Raw genomic sequence first — 20,613 nt, 5'->3', positions numbered from 1 at the left:
TCCATCATCATCACCCCCCCCCCCCCCCCCAAAAAAAATAAAAAGTTAAATAAAACTGCAGCCTTTGTGTTTTTGATGCTTTTAAACCAGCATCTCCCTCCAGAGGCTTCCCTTTCAGTACTTAGACAAGCCATGCATGAAATATGTGCAGCGTTCATTAAGGGAAGGTTCCCGCTGAATAGAAATGGATGAGACCGATAATAGGGAGCGATTGATAGCGGTTATATAAGCATGGCGTCCTGGCTGCTCCCGTGCTGTAAGTAGGTCACGTAGTTTCAGAGAGTGATGATACGCTTTCTCACTTATGCTTCACGGCCTTATTAAGGGCAGAAGCTGCTATGTCCTGCGAGCACTCAAAACAAAAAAAAGACCGCAGCGTTTTGCGCTCTAATCTCCGAGATGACTCCGGCGACTTCTGCTTTGTCATCACACTGAGGATTTCACATTTCTGGATCGGGGGGGGGGGGGGGGGGGTGCTGCAGCTATACATAATGCTAAACTCCAGACAAAATACAGTGAAGGAAATGCATATTTGCTCCCCGGCTGATGTTGAATGTTCGCCCCTCACACAGAAATGATCGGTCTAACAATGGAATGTTCGCTGTAACACTGAGAGACAGAATACAACAACAAATTCAGCAGAAATGCGTCTAACAAATGATGACTGATCTGCATGTTCATGGGGGAAAGAAGGATTTGATCCTCTATCATTCGGCAGGATTTCTGGCTACAGGTGTCTTTCATACAGGTAACAAGCTGAGATTAGAAGCAGTCTCTTAAAGGGAGTGCTGCTAATCTCATTGTGTTACCTGTATAAAAGACACCTGTCCACAGGAGCCATCAAACCATCAGATTCCAAACTCTCCACCATGGCAAAGAGCTGTCCAAGGATGTCAGGGACCTACACAAGGCTGGACTGGGCTACCAAACTATGGCCAAGCAGCTTGGTTTATAAGGTGACAACAGTTGGTGCAATCATTCACAAATGGAAGAAACACAAAACAAGTGTCGGTCTCCCTAGGTCTGGTGCACCATGCAAGATCTCACCTCGTGGGGTGTCAATGATCATGAGAACAGGGAGGAATCATCCCAGAACTACACGTGAGGATCTTGTCAATGATCTCCAGGCAGCTGGGACCGCAGTCACCAAGAAAACAATTGGTAACACACTACGCCGACCAGGACTGAAATCCTGCAGTGCCCGCAAGGTCCCTCTGCTCAAGAAAGCCCATGTCCAGGCCCGTCTGAAGTCTGCCACTGAACATCTGAATGATGCAGAGGAGGACTGGTGGAAAGTGTTGTGGTCAGATGAGACCAAAATGGAGCTCTTTGACATCTACTCAACTCGCCATGTTTGGAGGAGGAGGAATGATGCCTATGACCCCAAGAACACCATCCCAACTGTGAAACATGGTGGTGGAAACATTCTGCTTTGGGGGTGTTTTTCTGCTAAGGGGACAGGACAACTGCACCACATCAAAGGGACGATGGACGGGGCAATGTACCATCAAATCTTGGGTGAGAACCTTCTTCCCTCAGCCAGGGCATAGAAAATGGGTCATTGATGGGTGTTCCAGAATAATGGCCCAAAACACACGACCAAGGCAACAAAGGATCGGCTCAAGAAGAAGCACATTAAGGTCCTGGAGTGGCCTAGCCAGTCTCCAGACCTTCATCCGATTGAAAATCTGTGGAGGGAGCTGAAAGTTCGAGTTGCTAAACGTCAGCCACCAAACCTTAATGACTTGGAGAGGATCTGCCAAGAGGAGTGGGCCAAAATCCCTCCTGAGATGTATGCAAACCTGAGGGCCAACTCCAGGAAACGTCTGACCTCTGTGATTGCCAACAAGGGATTGGCCACCAAGTACTAAGTCATGTTTTGTGAAGGGGACCAAATCCTTCTTTCCCTCATGAACATGCAGATCAGTCATCATTTGTTAGACGCATTTCTGCTGAATTTGTTGTTGTATTCTGTCTCTCAGTGTTACACCGAACATTCCATTGTTAGACCGATCATTTCTGTGTGAGGGGCGAACATTCCATTGTTAGACCGATCATTTCTGTGTGAGGGGCAAACATTCACCATCAGCAGGGGAGCAAATATGTATTTCCTTAACTGCAAATGCATGAAAGGGAGCATAACTTGTCAATGGTTTGACCTGTCTTTACAGTCCTGAGATTTACACAGCCCTGCTGTACAGATCTGCCTGGCAGGTGAGCGACCCAACTTTTCACTGCCACAGTTTGGTATTATGCAAGCCTTGTTCCTCCTCCAGCCTCTGACTGGATGGTGAAAGGACAAGCGTCAGTTTCATCGATCACTCTGCTCTCTCCTCCTATCAGCATGGTCCTTGTTGGATCGTGAGAACTGCAGCACAGCTGATCTGGCTCCTTGTGCTGATTCTCCCTCTGTTTGATCTCTGCTGTACAGGGCCTGCAAGAGGTGTATACAAGTCACGTTTAGGTACTTATACTGCTTGCAGTTACAGCTGTTTATTAAAGTAGAATTCCAGCTAAATCCTATCGAGTCTTAAAGTGGAGTTCCAGCTGAAAAAAAAAAAAAAAAGCAGCTACAAAATCTGTAGCTGCTGACTTTTAGAATACAGACACTTACCTGTCCCTCGGTCCAGCGGTGTCCTCACCACAGCTGGTTCCACCGGCCGTCTTCTCTCCCTGTCGCCGGCATCTTTAGCGTGGGCACCCGTCTGTGACAGCTTGCGGCTTCACAGCTGGGTTCCCACTGAGCATGTGCGAGAAGTGCTGCGCTTTGTGATCGGCCCCGTAGTCTTCTGGGACCTGTCACGTGTCCCAGAAGACTGGGGGAGGGAGGACAACTTCTGCTTCCGATCGCCTAGGCCAGGGGTAGGCAACCTGCGGCTCTCTAGCTGTTGTGGAACTACATTTCCCATGAGGCATTGCAACATTACAAAACTGACAGTTACAGCTACGACAAGGCATGATGGAACTTGTAGGCCTGCAACAGCTGGAGAGCCGCAGGTTGCCTACCCCTGGCCTAGGCGATCGCAGTACCCGAAATTGACAGGTACCCGCTCCCCAACGGTACCAATCCTTAATGGGGAGCGGGGGCCAAAGCATTAAAGCGGAAATTCCCCTTTAGGGTTGAACTCCACTTTAAATTGGTTCTAAAGGCTCAGCCCGGGTTCACACTTGTGCGGTGCAGCATATAACATGATTCGCACAGTAACCGCACCGCATTCCTGTTCAAAACCCATTCGAATTCTATGCGATTTGAAGCATACATTTTGTATGCCTCAAATCGCTCCGCATCCCAGAAAAGTGCAGGACCCTTTTTTTGGGTCCACACTAGAATCAGATCGCATGGGTATTCATACCCATGCGATCCGATTCTGTACATCGCACCGCGTTTTTCGGACCCAACATACACATCCGCAGCGGTTTGCATGCACGGGGTGCGATTGTGGTGTGGAATTCACAGTGAAAATGTAGAGAGCTGGAGCTGCATGCTTCAATCTCAGCCGCCCCCTGTTCGGCTCAGAGCAGGAGGGTGGTGGAAGATTTTGACCCTGGGCAGTCTACTGCTCCTGTAATGTGATCACCTGGTGGGAATCTGCGGATGTTTTCTATGTGGAAACCTGCCATGTTCCCTCCGGTGCAGACCTGGGCTAGTTTCTTTTTCAGAAAGACGCAGGTGGCAGAGATAAACTTGCTCTCTATGGGGTGCATGACCGTCCCATCACCAGTATAATGGCTCGGGAAGCTTAGTAAATTCTCCGGGTTGTTTTTTTCTTTTTTTTTTTTTTAGATTTTCCGTTTTTAACCCCTCGCCTACCGGGCACTTATAACCCCTTCCTGCCCAGGGCCAATTTTCAACATTGTCGCACTTTGAATGACAATTGCGCAGTCATGCAACACTGTACCCATATGATTTTTTTATCTTTTTTTCGCACAAATAGAGCTTTCTTTTGGTGGTATTTAATCCCAGCTGGGTGTTTTGTTTTTTTTTATTTTTTGCGCTATAAACAAAGAGCAAAAAAATGGAAAAAAAAGTATTTATTTGTTTCTATTATAAAATTTTGCATACTGGTTATTTTTCTCCTTCACTGATGTGCGTTGATGAGGATGCACTGATAGGCAGCACTGATGTGCAACAATGATGGGCACTGCTGGGCACTGACTGGCGGCACTGCTGGGCACTGACTGGCTGCACTGATGGGCACAGGTGGGTGGCACTTCTGGGCACTGATGGGTGGCACTGCTGGGCACTGATGATCAGTGCCGATCACTTCTCTGACCATTGCTGGTTATCGGTAGTACTTTCCTCACGCTGTGACAGTGCGAGGAAAGTGCAGCCGGTAACCGGCAACTGCATTTACCCGGTGTGCTGTCATTGGACAAGGCTGATCACGGGGTAAAAGGCCGCTGTGATTGACTGTTTACCATATCACGGGAGCAGCTGTGTCCATAGGACGCAGCGATCACGGAGATCGCCGGTTGTGCGCCCACCGGGGCACGCGCGGGAGGGTATCATATGACGCACAGGTGGGCGGCACTGCTGGGCACTGATCATGAGGGCACTGATGATCAGTGCCGATCACTTCTCTGACCATTGCTGGTTATCGGCAGTTCTTTCCTCATGCTGTGAGATCGTGAGGAAAGTGCAGCCGATAACCGGCAACTGCATTGTCATTGGACACAGCTGATCACATGGTAAAAGGCCGCTGTGATTGGCCTTTTATCACATCACTTGATCAGCTGTGTCCGTAGGATCGCAGGCGGTGCCGGATGCGCGCCGCTGGGGGTGCGCAGTGGGTGTGTTCTGGAATGAATGACATCCGTGGACGTCGTCCCAGAACTAGACAACCGTTTTTCGGCTATAGTGCGGTAGGGAAGAAGTTAATGAATGCTTCACCGGCACATCATTTCATATCCTCCTAGGAAGTTGATGGTCACAGTTCATCTTATTACTCTACAGCAGCCTTTCCCAACCTTTTCAATGCAGAGGAACCCTTGACTTGACTTTGCGGTCTCAGGGAACCCCGGCTAAAAATGACTTTATCTACAATTCATGATACATCAGTGTGATGGTCAGAGGAAAGAATGCTCCGTACACTTGTGGTCATTGGGAAGAATCCCCCCCCTATAGAGAGCTAAAAAAATCAATGGTGTCAGTGGGAACTTACCTGGGAGACACAAATTGCTCAAGGAACCCCTGGCAACCTCTAGATCAGGGGTGTCCAAACTATGGCCCTCCAGCTGTTGGAAGTATTACCACTCCTACTCTGCTCATTTTTAGGTGATCTCTGAAAACCGATCTCTTCAGGGAAGCCTATCCTGCCCTCAGCTGGTAATGGAATCTTCTACTCTTCCAACCAGTCCATCCCCCACAGTTATTACCTTTTGTACCACTAGCCCCTCCCTCTTAGATTGTAAGCTCCCAGGATCAGGGCCCTCCTATCCCTCTTGTATTGAACTGTATTGTTGCTGTATTGTCTCCCGTTATATTGTAAAGCGCTGAGCAAACTGTTGGCGCCATAAATCCTGTATAATAATAAGTCCCATCATGCCTCTGGGTGTCCATCTTGCAAGGCCTCATGGGGCTTGCAGTTCCTCAACACCTGAAGGGCCATAGTTTGGACTGCCCTGATCTAGAAGAACCCTGGTTGAAGAACCCGGCTCTACACAATCATTGACACATGTTTCGTCCCTTCCTTGACTTTTTGATGATGAATTTAGCTTCGGGGAGGGATTGTCTAAGGCACGGCACAGACCGGAAATCTTCCAGGTGTAAGGATGCCTTGTTCTTCACCCTCCCCCTGTGTGGATCCAGCAGAGAGCTGTTTTGTCTTTATCTCCTACAAATTGACTTCCCTTTCATATCCGCGTGTAATTAAGGGGGCGGGTTGGTGACATCTTTGTTCTGCTTGGATTGGTATAAATGGCATCAGGAAGGACAGTGTTGGACTGGTGTAGATAATAGAAGGGCTGGGACTTCTCTGGTGGGTGGAAGCCGCATGCCATAACTACAGCTTTGGATTCTAGTGAGCCCTGTATTTATCTGTGATTTTATAGATCTGTGGAGACACGGAGATTTACTACATAGAAATGCAGTCACACGGGCTTTACATTCACTTGGACACTTAACCCTTTTGCTGGCAGAGATGGTTCTTGCGGTTTGCACACGTTTAAAAAAAAAAAATAAAATAAAATAAAAATTCCTTAACCACTTATCTTTCGCAATCCCACTAATCTTTCGCACATCACCGGATGTTTTGTATTTCCGGGCTTTTTATTTCCTGGTTGATCATCCACTTCCAGATTTTATATATATTATTCACTGGAATCTTACCATTTGAAGAGACACTCCCATATCATTTCATTTATCCAACAGGACTATTATTCATACGATATAGTATATCCATATGCTATATTTTATATACTGCAGAAAATTACCTTTAAATCTCTTTAAAGGTGTCACTGGCTGCAATAAATTCCTAACTATGTCTCTTCATTCTCTACTGATCGGCATCTCCCACTGTTCGGCATCTCCCACTGTTCGGCATCTCCCACTGTTCGGCATCTCCCACTGTTCGGCATCTCCCACTGTTCGGCATCTCCCACTGTTCGGCATCTCCCACTGTTCGGCATCTCCCACTGTTCGGCATCTCCCACTGTTCGGCATCTCCCACTGTTCGGCATCTCCCACTGTTCGGCATCTCCCACTGTTCGGCATCTCCCACTGTTCGGCATCTCCCACTGTTCGGCATCTCCCACTGTTCGGCATCTCCCACTGTTCGGCATCTCCCACTGATCGGCATCTCCCACTGATCGGCATCTCCCACTGTTCGGCATCTCCCACTGTTCGGCATCTCCCACTGTTCGGCATCTCCCACTGATCGGCATCTCCCACTGATCGGCATCTCCCACTGTTCGGCATCTCCCACTGTTCGGCATCTCCCACTGATCGGCATCTCCCACTGTTCGGCATCTCCCACTGATCGGCATCCTCCAACCCCCATATACTTGGCTTTCCTGTGCTTACAGCTATTTCCTCCTCCACAGCCAGAGAGAATACTGGACATTTCTGGGTATAAGGGGAGCATGTGACCAGCTTCCTTGTGATGGTGCCCCAGTCAGGGCGCCACCAACAGATTGGGTGAGGGTCGTGCCGTTCCCATGGGTCTCCAACACGGCGTGTTTCAGTGCCCCCTGCAGAGGAGCTGTGAAGTGCGTGCAGATTAGGGGAGTATTCGGTATGGGGATCAGTGGTTCCCGTTTACACTTGACCATATGGGACAAAGTGACCGCGTCGCTGCAAAGTGCAATCTCTGAGGTTCATCTCCTATGAAGGTCAACTCCGTGCAACCACAACCTGCCATTGCAGCTATGTTGGTGCAGCGTCCTCTGCGTCTGATTGGTTTGCTTATTCTTTTGTGTTAAAATGTCCAAAAAAGCTGTTTTTATTTTTTTTTTTTTTGTGGTTTTGTTGGGTTTTTTTTCTTGTACGCCACTTGAGTGTTAGGGACCTTAGATTGTACACCCCTTGAGGGTCAGGGACCTTAGATTGTACACCCCTTGAGGGTCAGGGACCTTAGATTGAACTCTCCTTGAGGGTTAGGAACCTTAGATTGTACGCCCCTTGAGGGTTAGGAACCTTAGTTTGTACACCCCTTGAGGGTCAGGGACCTTAGATTGGACTCTCCTTGAGGGTTAGGGACTTTAGATTGTACATCTCTTGAGGGTTAGGGACCTTAGATTGTACACCTCTTGAGGGTTAGGGACCTTAGATTGTACACCCCTTGAGGGTTGGGGACCTTAGATTGTACACCCCTTGAGGGTTGGGGACCTTAGATTGTACACCCCTTGAGGGTTAGGGACCTTAGATTGTACACCCCTTGAGGGTCAGGGACCTTAGATTGTACACCCCTTGAGGGTCAGGGACCTTAGATTGTACACCCCTTGAGGGTCAGGGACCTTAGATTGTACACCCCTTGAGGGTTAGGGACCTTAGATTGTACACCCCTTGAGGGTTAGGGACTGATGTGAATGTACAATATATATGTAAAGTGCTGTGTAAATTTGACAGCTATAGAAGTACCTGAAATAAATAATGAACTACCACCGCGCCGTGGTAGTTCATTGAGGACTACAAGCTGACAGCTGCTAGGACTGCTGTAAATGAGTGACGAGGCCGGGGGCGGGGATTTCTTTTTTTAATTTGACAGCTAGCAAGGGGGGCCGGTCAGATCGTAAAATCTTACGAAATGTGAACATATCCTTTAATAAATACTCCGGATTGGGTTTGGTTACATAGCCGGTGAGATGTGGGTTGGAGAAATCGTCCAACCATGTGATGTCCAGAAATCGTCCAGATGTGATTGAGTTTGGTGTGCTGTCCCCGACCAAAGAAACGACCACCGTGTACACATCTGCCTTGTCCAGACTGGGCCCTCCAGCTTGTGTCACCTCAATGACCATGTCCAGCCGTACAACCGCACGGGCCCCATCCGGACCGGTAACCTTCTCCTGTATTTCAGATCCGTTTGGGTCAAAGCTCGATGAAGATGTCTTGGCGGATCTTCTGCTCCCTCCGGACACTGCACAGATCTTTCCTTCCCTCAGAGACACAGAACATCTTCCTGGTACACAATTGTCACCCTGATACTAAATATAAACCCAGCTCAGCTGCAAAGCCATCCTGACACATCATTCATCATCCGTGTCCCACAGAGCACACCACATGCTGCCAATAAATCACAGCCGTGTGCAGCCACATAGAAGGGGGACATGTTCTGTCCAGAGGGATCGGGCTTACCCAGCCCTTCTCTAATGGGGTCCTTTATCTAAGGCGGCTGAATACTAGACGCCCACAAGTGTCTTCAATGTGTCTGTCCTGGGAATGGATGGGGGGGGGGGCTTAGATACCTAGGGATGGGGAGAAATGAAAGGCAGAGAAGTGACAGACCTGGCCGAGTACATGTATCAAGTGTGTGATAATCACAGTAAGTGTGAGCCTGGAGTGCCCTCTCCAAAGGAGGAAATCTAGATCTGATGGTTAGGACTGTCCCATAATACGGGTGGGGGGGGGGACTACTGGCTGTAAAATTGCATCATCCCTGACCTGCCTCCAAAGTTATGAAGGTATCTTTCTCTTCTGCACTAGCTCCTTCACGGATCTTCTTCACTTACTGCTTAAGCAGTGGGTGGAGCAAAATACAGCATGGGCCGGCAGATTCCAAAGGCTAAATATTAACTCTGTCCCTGCTTGGCTCTGCCGCCTGGGTTGTCTCCACCCCCCTGCTTGGCTCTGCCGCCTGGGTTGTCTCCACCCCCCTGCTTGGCTCTGCCGCCTGGGTTGTCTCCACCCCCCTGCTTGGCTCTGCCGCCTGGGTTGTCTCCACCCCCCTGCTTGGCTCTGCCGCCTGGGTTGTCTCCACCCCCCTGCTTGGCTTTGCCGCCTGGGTTGTCTCCACCCCCCTGCTTGGCTCTGCCGCCTGGGTTCCCTGCTTGGCTCTGCCGCCTGGGTTCCCTGCTTGGCTCTGCCGCCTGGGTTGCCTGCTTGGCTCTGCCCCCCTGGGTTGCCTCCACCCCCCTGCTTGGCTCTGCCCCCCTGGGTTGCCTCCACCCCCCTGCTTGGCTCTGCCCCCCTGGGTTGCCTCCACCCCCCTGCTTGGCTCTGCCCCCCTGGGTTGCCTCCACCCCCCTGCTTGGCTCTGCCCCCCTGGGTTGCCTCCACCCCCCTGCTTGGCTCTGCCCCCCTGGGTTGCCTCCACCCCCCTGCTTGGCTCTGCCCCCTTGCTTAAAGGCTTCACCTTTTAATACCGAGTCCACCTGCTGAGCTCCACACCCTGGTGTATGTTTGTATGAATGCATGTAGATGCCATCTCATGTCATTCGGTTTAATTTCATGCATATAAGCTCCACCCACTGACTAATCGCAGCATGTGAACTTCCTTCTTTTGCGATCGCCCTCATAGCATAAAATCTCCATCCTACGCCGAGTTCTTAAAGCTACGGTTACATGTGGCACGGACTGACACACTTTTGAAAAGTGATCTCTCAGCTCCTGCATTAAAGCCCAACTCCGGGACAATTTTTTTTCATCACCATACAGTTTGGCTGTGCCCCTAGTGCATGGGTCAGCTGCTCGAAGTTCATACTAGCCTGATCTGCCGATCCTCGGAAAAATCTCCCCCCCCCCCCCCCCCATGGTCCAGCGGTGGACTGTTCCTGTCTACTGAGCGTGCTGATGTCAGGAACAGTCCATTTTCAATGCCGATGGACTGTGGGAGGAGGAGCCAAAGTGGACTGGTCTTATGTGGGAATGTTTGATGGATCAGTTAAGTTGCTCTCTACTAGAACAGAACAAATAGTTAACCTGTACAGGTGGGATGGTAAACATTTGGCTCAACGCACTACGTGCTTTTCAGCAGCGTTTCCATCTATAGAACCAAAAACGCAACTTTTTTGCATTCAAAAAATGTCGCTGACCCTTTCCAAAAAATTTGCAAAATTCTGCAGAAAACGCGTAGGTCGTAGGTGTGATCCGAGGGTTAGGTAGTGTGTGGAAGGGTTTGGTGTAGAAAGCTCTTCGGGGACTTTTCTGGAATGGGTCTACTAGGAGAAGTCCGGTCCTGCAGACCATGTTCAGGTCCCGTAGAGCAGAACGTTCTCCATGGATCTGTCCCGTACCCAGGCTGCGTTTTTTAGGATGCCCGTTTTCCTGCCCCGTTCCAAACCTCATATATAGGAAAGACATGAATGTTGGATTCTGCAGCTGAACCTTCCTCTCCGGTGTAACTTGCCCTTTTTGTTCCTCCTGTGTGCAGACTCCATGTCTGAAGCTTGTTTGTTGGACTTCACCGACTCCTCTGGATTTTTCTCTCCTTTACAGAGAGCTCCTTTGATCCAATCAGGTGCCTTTCTCTTTTTTTCTTTTTTTTTTTTTTTTTCTTTCTATTCAGCAAGTCACCTGTATTGAAACGGCTTAGATTTTTTTATTTGCCTTGCACGGCTGCTGCCTGTTCTGACCCGTGATTGCTGCCCCTCTTCCTGCGGCTGTTATATCCAGGATTATAAGTTGCTGTATACGTATAACATTCATGCTTTTACTAAATTGCTTGTTATTGTTGCTGAAATTCAGCATTTGATGGCTGCCTTAACATAAATGAAAACTTGGTGTTACTAAACCCCGGACCCCGCATTCACTATATCCGCTCTCCCCGGACCCCGCATTCACTATATCCGCTCTCCCCGGACCCCGCATTCACTATATCCGCTCTCCCCGGACCCCGCATTCTCTATATCCGCTCTCCCCGGACCCCGCATTCACTATATCCGCTCTCCCCGGACCCCGCATTCTCTATATCCGCTCTCCCCGGACCCCGCATTCTCTATATCCGCTCTCCCCGGACCCCGCATTCACTATATCCTCTCTCCCCGGACCCTGCATTCACTATATCCGCTCTCCCCGGACCCCGCATTCACTATATCCGCTCTCCCCGGACCCCGCATTCACTATATCCGCTCTCCCCGGACCCCGCATTCACTATATCCGCTCTCCCCGGACCCCGCATTCACTATATCCGCTCTCCCCGGACCCCGCATTCACTATATCCGCTCTCCCCGGACCCCGCATTCACTATATCCGCTCTCCCCGGACCCCGCATTCACTATATCCGCTCTCCCCGGACCCCGCATTCACTATATCCGCTCTCCCCGGACCCCGCATTCACTATATCCGCTCTCCCCGGACCCCGCATTCACTATATCCGCTCTCCCCGGACCCCGCATTCACTATATCCGCTCTCCCCGGACCCCGCATTCGCTATATCCGCTCTCCCCGGACCCCGCATTCGCTATATCCGCTCTCCCCGGACCCCGCATTCGCTATATCCGCTCTCCCCGGACCCCGCATTCGCTATATCCGCTCTCCCCGGACCCCGCATTCGCTATATCCGCTGTCCCCGGACCCCGCATTCGCTATATCCGCTGTCCCCGGACCCCGCATTCGCTATATCCGCTGTCCCCGGACCCCGCATTCGCTATATCCGCTGTCCCCGGACCCCGCATTCGCTATATCCGCTGTCCCCGGACCCCGCATTCGCTATATCCGCTGTCCCCGGACCCCGCATTCGCTATATCCGCTGTCCCCGGACCCCGCATTCGCTATATCCGCTGTCCCCGGACCCCGCATTCGCTATATCAGCTCTCCCCGGACCCCGCACTTCCATTTCCTGTGTACTGTGAGAAACCAGATATGGTGAATGCGGGGTCCGGGGTTTAGTAACACTTTAAGGGTTTCTGCTGTACATTTTGTTGAATTACTCCACAGTGCCTGAAGCTATAGAGGTCAGTAAGGGCCTGTTTACTACTTATAAATATTTGTTTATAACCTGACCACTGCTCTGTTAAAGTACAATTGCATGCAAAACTTGAATATATTCTGGCCTGTGCATGTTGTGCAGCTAACTTGGTTTCTCCCAGTGTTGGGCACAGCAGACCTCTGGAGTTTTAACCGTCATAAGAGGCTTTTTCAAGATTGGTGGAAGATTGAAAGATTTTTTTTTTTTTTCTTTCCAGAGGACAGCTGTATCCCTTAAAATAGAGATCCCTGATTTATATTGACTTCTGTGTCTGTGTTTTTTTTTTTTTTTTTTTTTCACGGCTTATGTTCCGCAGCACTAACTAGATACAAAGCGCTTTGTGCGCAACAATGGAGAATTGCTTTTCTGTGATGAGTTGGGTTATCTGGCTGCCGGAGTAAGAAGATCACCACCATCATCATACTCTGCTTTTCTCATGCAGAAGCTGCCCAAGGAGCCTTTGAGGAAGGATGGCTGACCGATTCGTACTCTAAAACCTGTGATACCGACACACACAGTGGAGACACATCAGAGAAGACAACAGGTATTGTAGATCCGATTCACACCAATGCGGGAAATGCTGCGAATATTGTGCGTTTCCTGCATCGCGTTCATGCGGTCTGGTGCTGGGTGTCAATGATACATTAATGACACTCTGAAACAGATTGCAAAACGCTATGAGAACACCCATGAGATGGGATTCGGGTGCGGATTTAACCACTTCTGGACACTTTCACCCCCCTTTCCAGTCCGGACACTTTCACCCCCCCTTCCGGTCCGGGCACTTTCACCCCCCCTTCCGGTCCGGGCACTTTCACCCCCCCCTTCCGGTCCGGGCACTTTCACCCCCCCCTTCCGGTCCGGGCACTTTCACCCCCCCTTCCGGTCCGGGCACTTTCACCCCCCCTTCCGGTCCGGGCACTTTCACCCCCCCCCCCCTTCCGGTCCGGGCACTTTCACCCCCCCCCCCTTCCGGTCTGGGCACTTTCACCCCCCCCCCCCTTCCGGTCCGGGCACTTTCATCCCCCCCCTTCCGGTCCGGATGCCTTAACCCCCCCCCCCCCCTTCTGGTCCAGGCCAATTTTCAGCTTTCAGTGCAGTCCTACTTTAAATGACAATTGCGCGGTCATGCAACACTTGTACCCATATGAATTTTTTAATATTTTTTGAGACAGATAAAGCTTTATTTCGGTAGTATTTTTTTTTTTTTTTTGCTATATAAATGAAAGTCCAAAAATGTTTTTTTAAAATGTTTTTTCTTCTGAAATTTTGCGAAGAAATAATTTTTCTTCATACAGTTGTGTCCAAAATTATTCAACCCCCAATGCTGTAAAGGGGTTTAGGGACTATAGTGTACATTTGGAATTGTATTCAGAATCAAATCCTACAAGGACGTTGTAACTACCCAAATGCAACTAAAATGACATCAATTGTTTATGTAATACAGTAGTAAATGGTTCTTATGTGGTTTCTTCATTGCCACAATTATTCAACCCCTTAAAGACTACCACTCTGAAGAACAGAGGTTCATACAGGTGCTTTCCATCAGGTATTGAAAACACCTGTGGATGTCACCGAGCAGCAATCAAGCATAATAAGCACCAATTAGGCAGCTTTAAAATGACTGTGATACTCAGCTCCTTCTAGACATTTACTGGTGTGGTTACAAACATGGTGAAGGCAAGAGAATGGTCCAGGAAGACAAGAGAAGAGGTGATTTCTCTTCACAGGAAGGGCAATGGCTATAAGAAGATTGCAAAGATGTTAAACATACCAAGAGACACCTTAGGAAGCATCATTCGCAAATTCAAGGCAAAGGGCACTGTTGAAACGCTACCTGGTCGTGGCAGAAAGAAGATGCTGACTTCGACTGCTGTGCGCTACCTGAAGCGTAGAGTGGAGAGAAGTCCCCGTGTGACTGCTGAGGAACTGAGAAAAGATTTGTCAGATGTGGGTACAGAAGTTTCAGCCCAGACAATAAGACGCACACTGCGTAATGAAGGCCTCCGTGCCAGAACTCCCAGGCGTACCCCCTTGCTGTCTCCAAAGAATAAGAAGAGTCGACTGCAGTATGCCAAAAGCCATGTGGACAAACCACAAAAGTTGTGGGATAGTGTTCTGTGGACTGATGAAACAAAATTAGAACTGTTTGGGCCCATGGATCAACGCTATGTTTGGAGGAGGAAGAACAAGGCCTATGATGAAAAGAACACCTTGCCTACTGTGAAGCATGGTGGAGGGTCAATCATGCTTTGGGGCTGTTTTGCTTCTGCAGGTACAGGGAAGCTTCAGCGTGTGCAAGGTACCATGAATTCTCTTCAGTACCAGGAGATATTGGATGGAAACGTGATGCAGTCCGTCACACACCTGAGGCTTGGGAGACGTTGGACCTTTCAACAGGACAATGATCCCAAGCATACCTCCAAGTCCACTAGAGCATGGTTGCAGAGGAAAGGCTGGAACATTTTGGAGTGGCCATCGCAGTCACCAGACTTAAATCCGATTGAGAACCTCTGGTGGGACTTAAAGAAAGCAGTTGCAGTGCGCAAGCCTAAGAATGTGACTGAACTGGAGGCCTTTGCCCATGAAGAATGGGCGAAGATACCCGTAGATCGCTGCAAGACACTTGTGTCAAGCTATGCTTCACGTTTAAAAGCTGTTATAACTGTAAAAGGATGCTGTACTAAGTACTAAGATTGAATGTCACTTGGGGGTTGAATAAAACTGATAATGCTGTGAGCACAGAAAAGACATTTGTGGTTATTTCATTATAACTGTTATGTTATATTTGTCTGACCTACAAGTGCCTCTTTAATGTAAATGTAAGCAAGATGACTGAATGATCAAAAGCAATGTCAAACTGGCCAAAACACTCAATTTCAGTGGGGGTTGAATAATTTTGGACACAACTGTATATCTTGGCCAAAATATATTCCGTTATCTCTTAAGTAAAAAAAAATGCACCAAATTAGTTTATAATCAAAAATTATTTTTTAAACATTTTTTTACATTTTCATTTTATGGTTTTAAATTCGTGTTTTTTTTTTTTTTTTTTATCTTACTGTCACCTTAGCAGTGCAGTGTCACCATAGTGGGGGGGGGGGTGATTAATTTTTTTCTTTTTTTTTTTTTATACACTGATTGCTTTACACTAATAAAGCCTGTAAAAGCAATCATTTCTCCTTCTCTCTGTCTGCATTCTTGAAGCCATTGAGAAATACTGAGAGCACTGTGATTGGTCACAGCTTGTCACATGGTACAGGGCTATTCACAACAGCCTTGTACCATGTGACCTCTGTGATCATTCACAGATTTCACATGTAGTAAGCAATGATGTCAGAAGTGACATCTTGCTTACTACTCTGCATGTGATCACTGATTGGCCAATCAGTGATCACATGATTGGGACCTCGCACAAAGGAGCCATACGGGGATCGGCGTACCGCTGTGTCTGGTGGACACAGTGGGCACAGGATCGTGGTGCTGCACGCTCCCAGGGAGAGCGCACAGTCCAAAATGGCGGGCACCGTTTATGAACGGCAACCCGCCCCTGGACTGCCACCGTCTGGCCATTTTTATATACAACGGCCGGACCAGAAGTGGTTAATGACACCCCGAAACAGATCGCAAAATGCAGTGCAATTGTCAGAATCACACGGATGAGAACACACATGAGATGAGATTCGGGTGCGGGTTTTAAAAAAGGGTCCTGCACCTTTTTGATGCAGATGAGATGCGATTTGAGCTATAGAAAGTGTATTGCTCAAAACGCAACACACAGATATTTGCATGTGATGCGCACAGGAATGCAGTGCGATTCCTGCCACACCACATAGTGTGAACCCCGGCGTACCCTTTTTATGCATAAATCTAATAAATTTGATATTTATTATCAAATGGTGGGCAGCACAGTGGCCAAGTGGTTAGCACTTCCACATAGCAGCACTACGGTCCATCCATCTATGGCCATTCCTGCTCAACAGAAGTGGATAGCACATTCGCCTGGTGGTTGGGGTCGTCGGTTCGAATCCCCCATCATGGCACCACCTGCCTGAAGTTTGCATGTTCTCCCTGTGCCTGCGTGGGTTTCCTCCGGGTACTCCGGTTTCCTCCCACACTCCAAAAACCTTCTGGTAGGTAACTGGATCCTGTCTAAATTGGCCCTAGTTTTGTGTGAATGTGAGTTGAGGACCTTTTAGATTGTATGCTCCTCGAAGGCAGGGACTGATGTGATGTACAATTGCTGCGTGAAAGAAGGACGCTATAGAAGTAACTGAAATAAAAATAAAATATTTAGCAGATGACTTTGGTGAGATTTGACGGCACATTTTTAGGTCTATTATGTGGTTTTCTGTACATATCTGGAGCAGCAATCCCGAGAATCTCATCTTTTCAGTCAATAACTGGTTGTCTCTGCTGCCTTGTCCTAACCACCTCCCGTCCGGCTGTTGTATATAAACGGCTGGACGGTGGCAGTGCAGGGGCGGGTGGGTGTTTATAAACGGCCTCCCCTCCCCCTGCTTGTGCACGCTCACTGGGAGCGTGCAGCACCGCGATCCGGTACACCGATCGTCAGACGGGACATCTCTGCAAGGTCCCGATCATGTGATCACTGATTGGCCAATAAGTGATCACATGCAAAGTAGTAAGTAAGATGTCACTTCTGACATTGCTTACTACTAGTGAAATCTGTGAATGATCACAGAGATCACATGGTACAGGGCCATTCACAACAGCCTTGTACCATGTGACAAGCTATGACCAATCACAGCTCACACAGTATTTCTCAATGGATGCAGGAATGCAGCCAGAGAGAAGGAGAAATTATTGCTTTTACAGCCTTTATGGGTGTAAAAGCAATCGGTGTAAAAAAAAAAAAAAAATCATCACCCCCCACGTGTAGTACAGTGTCACCATGGTGACCGTATGTAAAAAACAAAACATAAATAATATAAATTAAAAAAAGTTTAAAAATTATAATCTTTGGTTATAAACTAATTTGGGTTATATATTTTTTATTTTTTTTTACTAAAAAGATAACGGAATAAATTTTGGCGAAGATTTATGAAGAAATATTTATTTGCAAAATTTTATTAGAAAAACACTTTTTTTCAAAATTTTTGGACTTTTTCATTTACATAGAAAAAAAAATAAAAATCCCAGCGGTGAATAAATACCACCAAAATACAGCTTTATCTGTCTCAAAAAAATGCTAAGAAATTCATATGGGTACAGTGTTGCATGACCGCGCAATTGTCAATCAAAGTGTGATAGCGCTGAAAGCTGAAAATTGGCCTGGACTGGAGGGGGGGAAAGTGTCCGGACCGGAAGGGGGGTGAAAGTGTCCGGACCGGAAGGGGGGTGAAAGCGTCCGGACCGGAAGGGGGGGTGAAAGCGTCCGGACCGGGAGGGGGGGTGAAAGCGTCCGGACCGGAAGGGGGGGGGGGGAAAGTGTCCGGACTGGAAGGAGGGGGAACGCGTCTGGACTGGAAGGAGGGGGGGGGGGGGGGGAGTGTCTGGACATGAAGGGGTTAATTGTCACTCTCCATTTATTATTTTTTTCATTTCAGCCACATTTGGGGAGACACCAAGTGAGGAGTCCACCAACCTTCCTTTTCAAGTCACAAAAAGTGATCACATCTCCGATATCTGGCAGCCAACCGCAGAGGAGCAGCTTGCCCTCTCCTCCCATAATCCTTCAGGTGAGCAGAGGTTAGCAGTTGGCAGGAGTTTTGGAAAATGTGTGAGATGATCAGGGCAGGGGTTGTGTGAACGCATGCATGGCCTGGAATCACCCCCCTCCCTGGGGCGGTAACAGATTGCAGCAGCTGCTAAAGACCGCTTTGAAGTCTCCCTCCACTTGGTCTGTTGTACACGTGCCGTGTCAGGAGAGAGAAGCCGGATACTGCGAATGCCTGCCCCCCAAAACTGGCTCTGTAGGGGTGGGAGAAGCCAACCATCGTACTTGTGTAGGAAGTGGTATGGACAGACCTCCATTGCTTTGAAAGTTCACACAGGGATGAAGGTCTAAAGCACTGGTTCTCAACCTGTGGGTCGCGACCCCTTTGGGGGTCAAATGACCCTTTCACGGGGGTCCCCTAAGACCATCAGAAAACACATATTTCCGATGTGTAAAGAGCAGCTACTGTGTTGAAAGCAGCTACTGTGTTGAAAGCAGCTACTGTGTTGAAAGCAGCAGTATTGGAGGTAAAACAACACTCATGAATTATAATTTCTGGGTAAAAAATTTTATGGTTGGGGGTCACCACAACATGAGGAACTGTATTAAAGGGTCACGGCATTAAGAAGGTTGAGAACCACTGGTCTAAAGGCTGAAGGACTTTACTCTGCTGCGACCACCCCTAGTGCACCCACCTATAACCCTTCCCACTCTGCACCCCCCTATAACCCTTCCCACTCTGCACCCCCCTATAACCCTTCCCACTCTGCACCCACCTATAACCCTTCCCACTCTGCACCCCCCTATAACCCCTCCCACTCTGCACCCGCCTATAACCCTTCCCACTCTGCACCCGCCTATAACCCTTCCCACTCTGCACCCGCCTATAACCCTTCCCACTCTGCACCCACCTATAACCCCTCCCACTCTGCACCCGCCTATAACCCCTCCCACTCTGCACCCACCTATAACCCTTCCCACTCTGCACCCCCCTATAACCCTTCCCACTCTGCACCCGCCTATAACCCTTCCCACTCTGCACCCGCCTATAACCCTTCCCACTCTGCACCCGCCTATAACCCTTCCCACTCTGCACCCGCCTATAACCCTTCCCACTCTGCACCCACCTATAACCCCTCCCACTCTGCACCCGCCTATAACCCCTCCCACTCTGCACCCACCTATAACCCTTCCCACTCTGCACCCCCCTATAACCCTTCCCACTCTGCACCCCCCTATAACCCCTCCCACTCTGCACCCGCCTATAACCCTTCCCACTCTGCACCCGCCTATAACCCTTCCCACTCTGCACCCGCCTATAACCCTTCCCACTCTGCACCCGCCTATAACCCCTCCCACTCTGCACCCGCCTATAACCCTTCCCACTCTGCACCCGCCTATAACCCTTCCCACTCTGCACCCGCCTGTAACCCCTCCCACTCTGCACCCGCCTGTAACCCTTCCCACTCTGCACCCGCCTGTAACCCTTCCCACTCTGCACCCGCCTGTAACCCCTCCCACTCTGCACCCGCCTGTAACCCCTCCCACTCTGCACCCGCCTGTAACCCCTCCCACTCTGCACCCGCCTGTAACCCTTCCCACTCTGCACCCGCCTGTAACCCTTCCCACTCTGCACCCGCCTGTAACCCTTCCCACTCTGCACCCGCCTGTAACCCTTCCCACTCTGCACCCGCCTGTAACCCTTCCCACTCTGCACCCGCCTGTAACCCTTCCCACTCTGCACCCGCCTGTAACCCTTCCCACTCTGCACCCGCCTGTAACCCTTCCCACTCTGCACCCGCCTGTAACCCTTCCCACTCTGCACCCGCCTGTAACCCCTCCCACTCTGCACCCGCCTGTAACCCCTCCCACTCTGAGAGACTTCACTTGTTTGCTGTTGTCTCTTGGTGATGGACCGCCTGTCCTCCTGGAGAATTCTCCTTTTTTCAGATAATTCTGTTGAGGATTGACTGCTGATTGCTAATGGCCGGCCTCCTGGCAGCCTCCGGAATAACCTTTGTTCCCATCTTGGAGACCATAGCCAGACTGTGTGTGGTGGCCTTTAACCGCGTCCCGCCCGCCATACAACGAAATGACGGACGCAAGGCGGTTCTCTCGTTTTGGTAGGACGTCATATGACGTCCTCCCACTCTAACCGCGTGTGTGCGGCTCCGGGGGTGCGCAGCGCGGCGAACGGTGGTGTGCTGTGTCCCTCGGACACAGCGGATCACTGATCAACGAAAAGAGCCGATGACAGTTATCAGCATTCCTCTCCTCACGAGCTTTCTTGCTGACAGAGGAGAGCCGGTAATCTGCATTCCTCAGAGGGAACATCTACACTGATCATCGTGGCACTGATGATCAGTGTAGCCCCAGCAGTGCCACCTGTCAGTGTCCATCAGTGCCTGCTGTCAGTGCTCATCAATGCCACCTTCCAGTGCCACACATCAATGCCACATATCAGTGCCTCTTATCTGCCACCTATCAATGCCAGTCAGTGCTGCTTAGTGCCATATGAGAGCTGCCTTTCAGTGCCACCTACCAGTGCCTTCTCATCAGTGCAGCCTATCATTTCCCATCAGTGCCACC

General features: G+C 49.5%; 1 protein-coding gene across 1 annotated transcript in view; it reads left to right on the top strand.

Annotated features, from left to right (window-relative positions):
- The window catches only part of LOC149434131 (uncharacterized), an 89,164-nt gene that overhangs the window by 41,250 nt on the left and 27,301 nt on the right, over nucleotides 1-20,613 (top strand). The window contains exons 3-6 of the mRNA XM_089664068.1: nucleotides 8,517-8,621; nucleotides 10,809-10,895; nucleotides 12,787-12,888; nucleotides 17,915-18,046. Of these exons, the coding sequence (XP_089520194.1) occupies nucleotides 8,517-8,621; nucleotides 10,809-10,895; nucleotides 12,787-12,888; nucleotides 17,915-18,046 (426 nt within the window). The remainder of the gene's footprint in view (nucleotides 1-8,516; nucleotides 8,622-10,808; nucleotides 10,896-12,786; nucleotides 12,889-17,914; nucleotides 18,047-20,613) is intronic.

This window comes from Staurois parvus, unplaced genomic scaffold (genome assembly GCF_062004578.1).
Source record: "Staurois parvus isolate SC_StPar_1 unplaced genomic scaffold, SC_StPar_1.0 ptg001824l, whole genome shotgun sequence".
Classification (NCBI taxonomy): domain Eukaryota; kingdom Metazoa; phylum Chordata; class Amphibia; order Anura; family Ranidae; genus Staurois; species Staurois parvus.
Note: the sequence above shows the minus strand (reverse complement) of the source record. Positions and strands in the feature narration are given on the sequence as shown.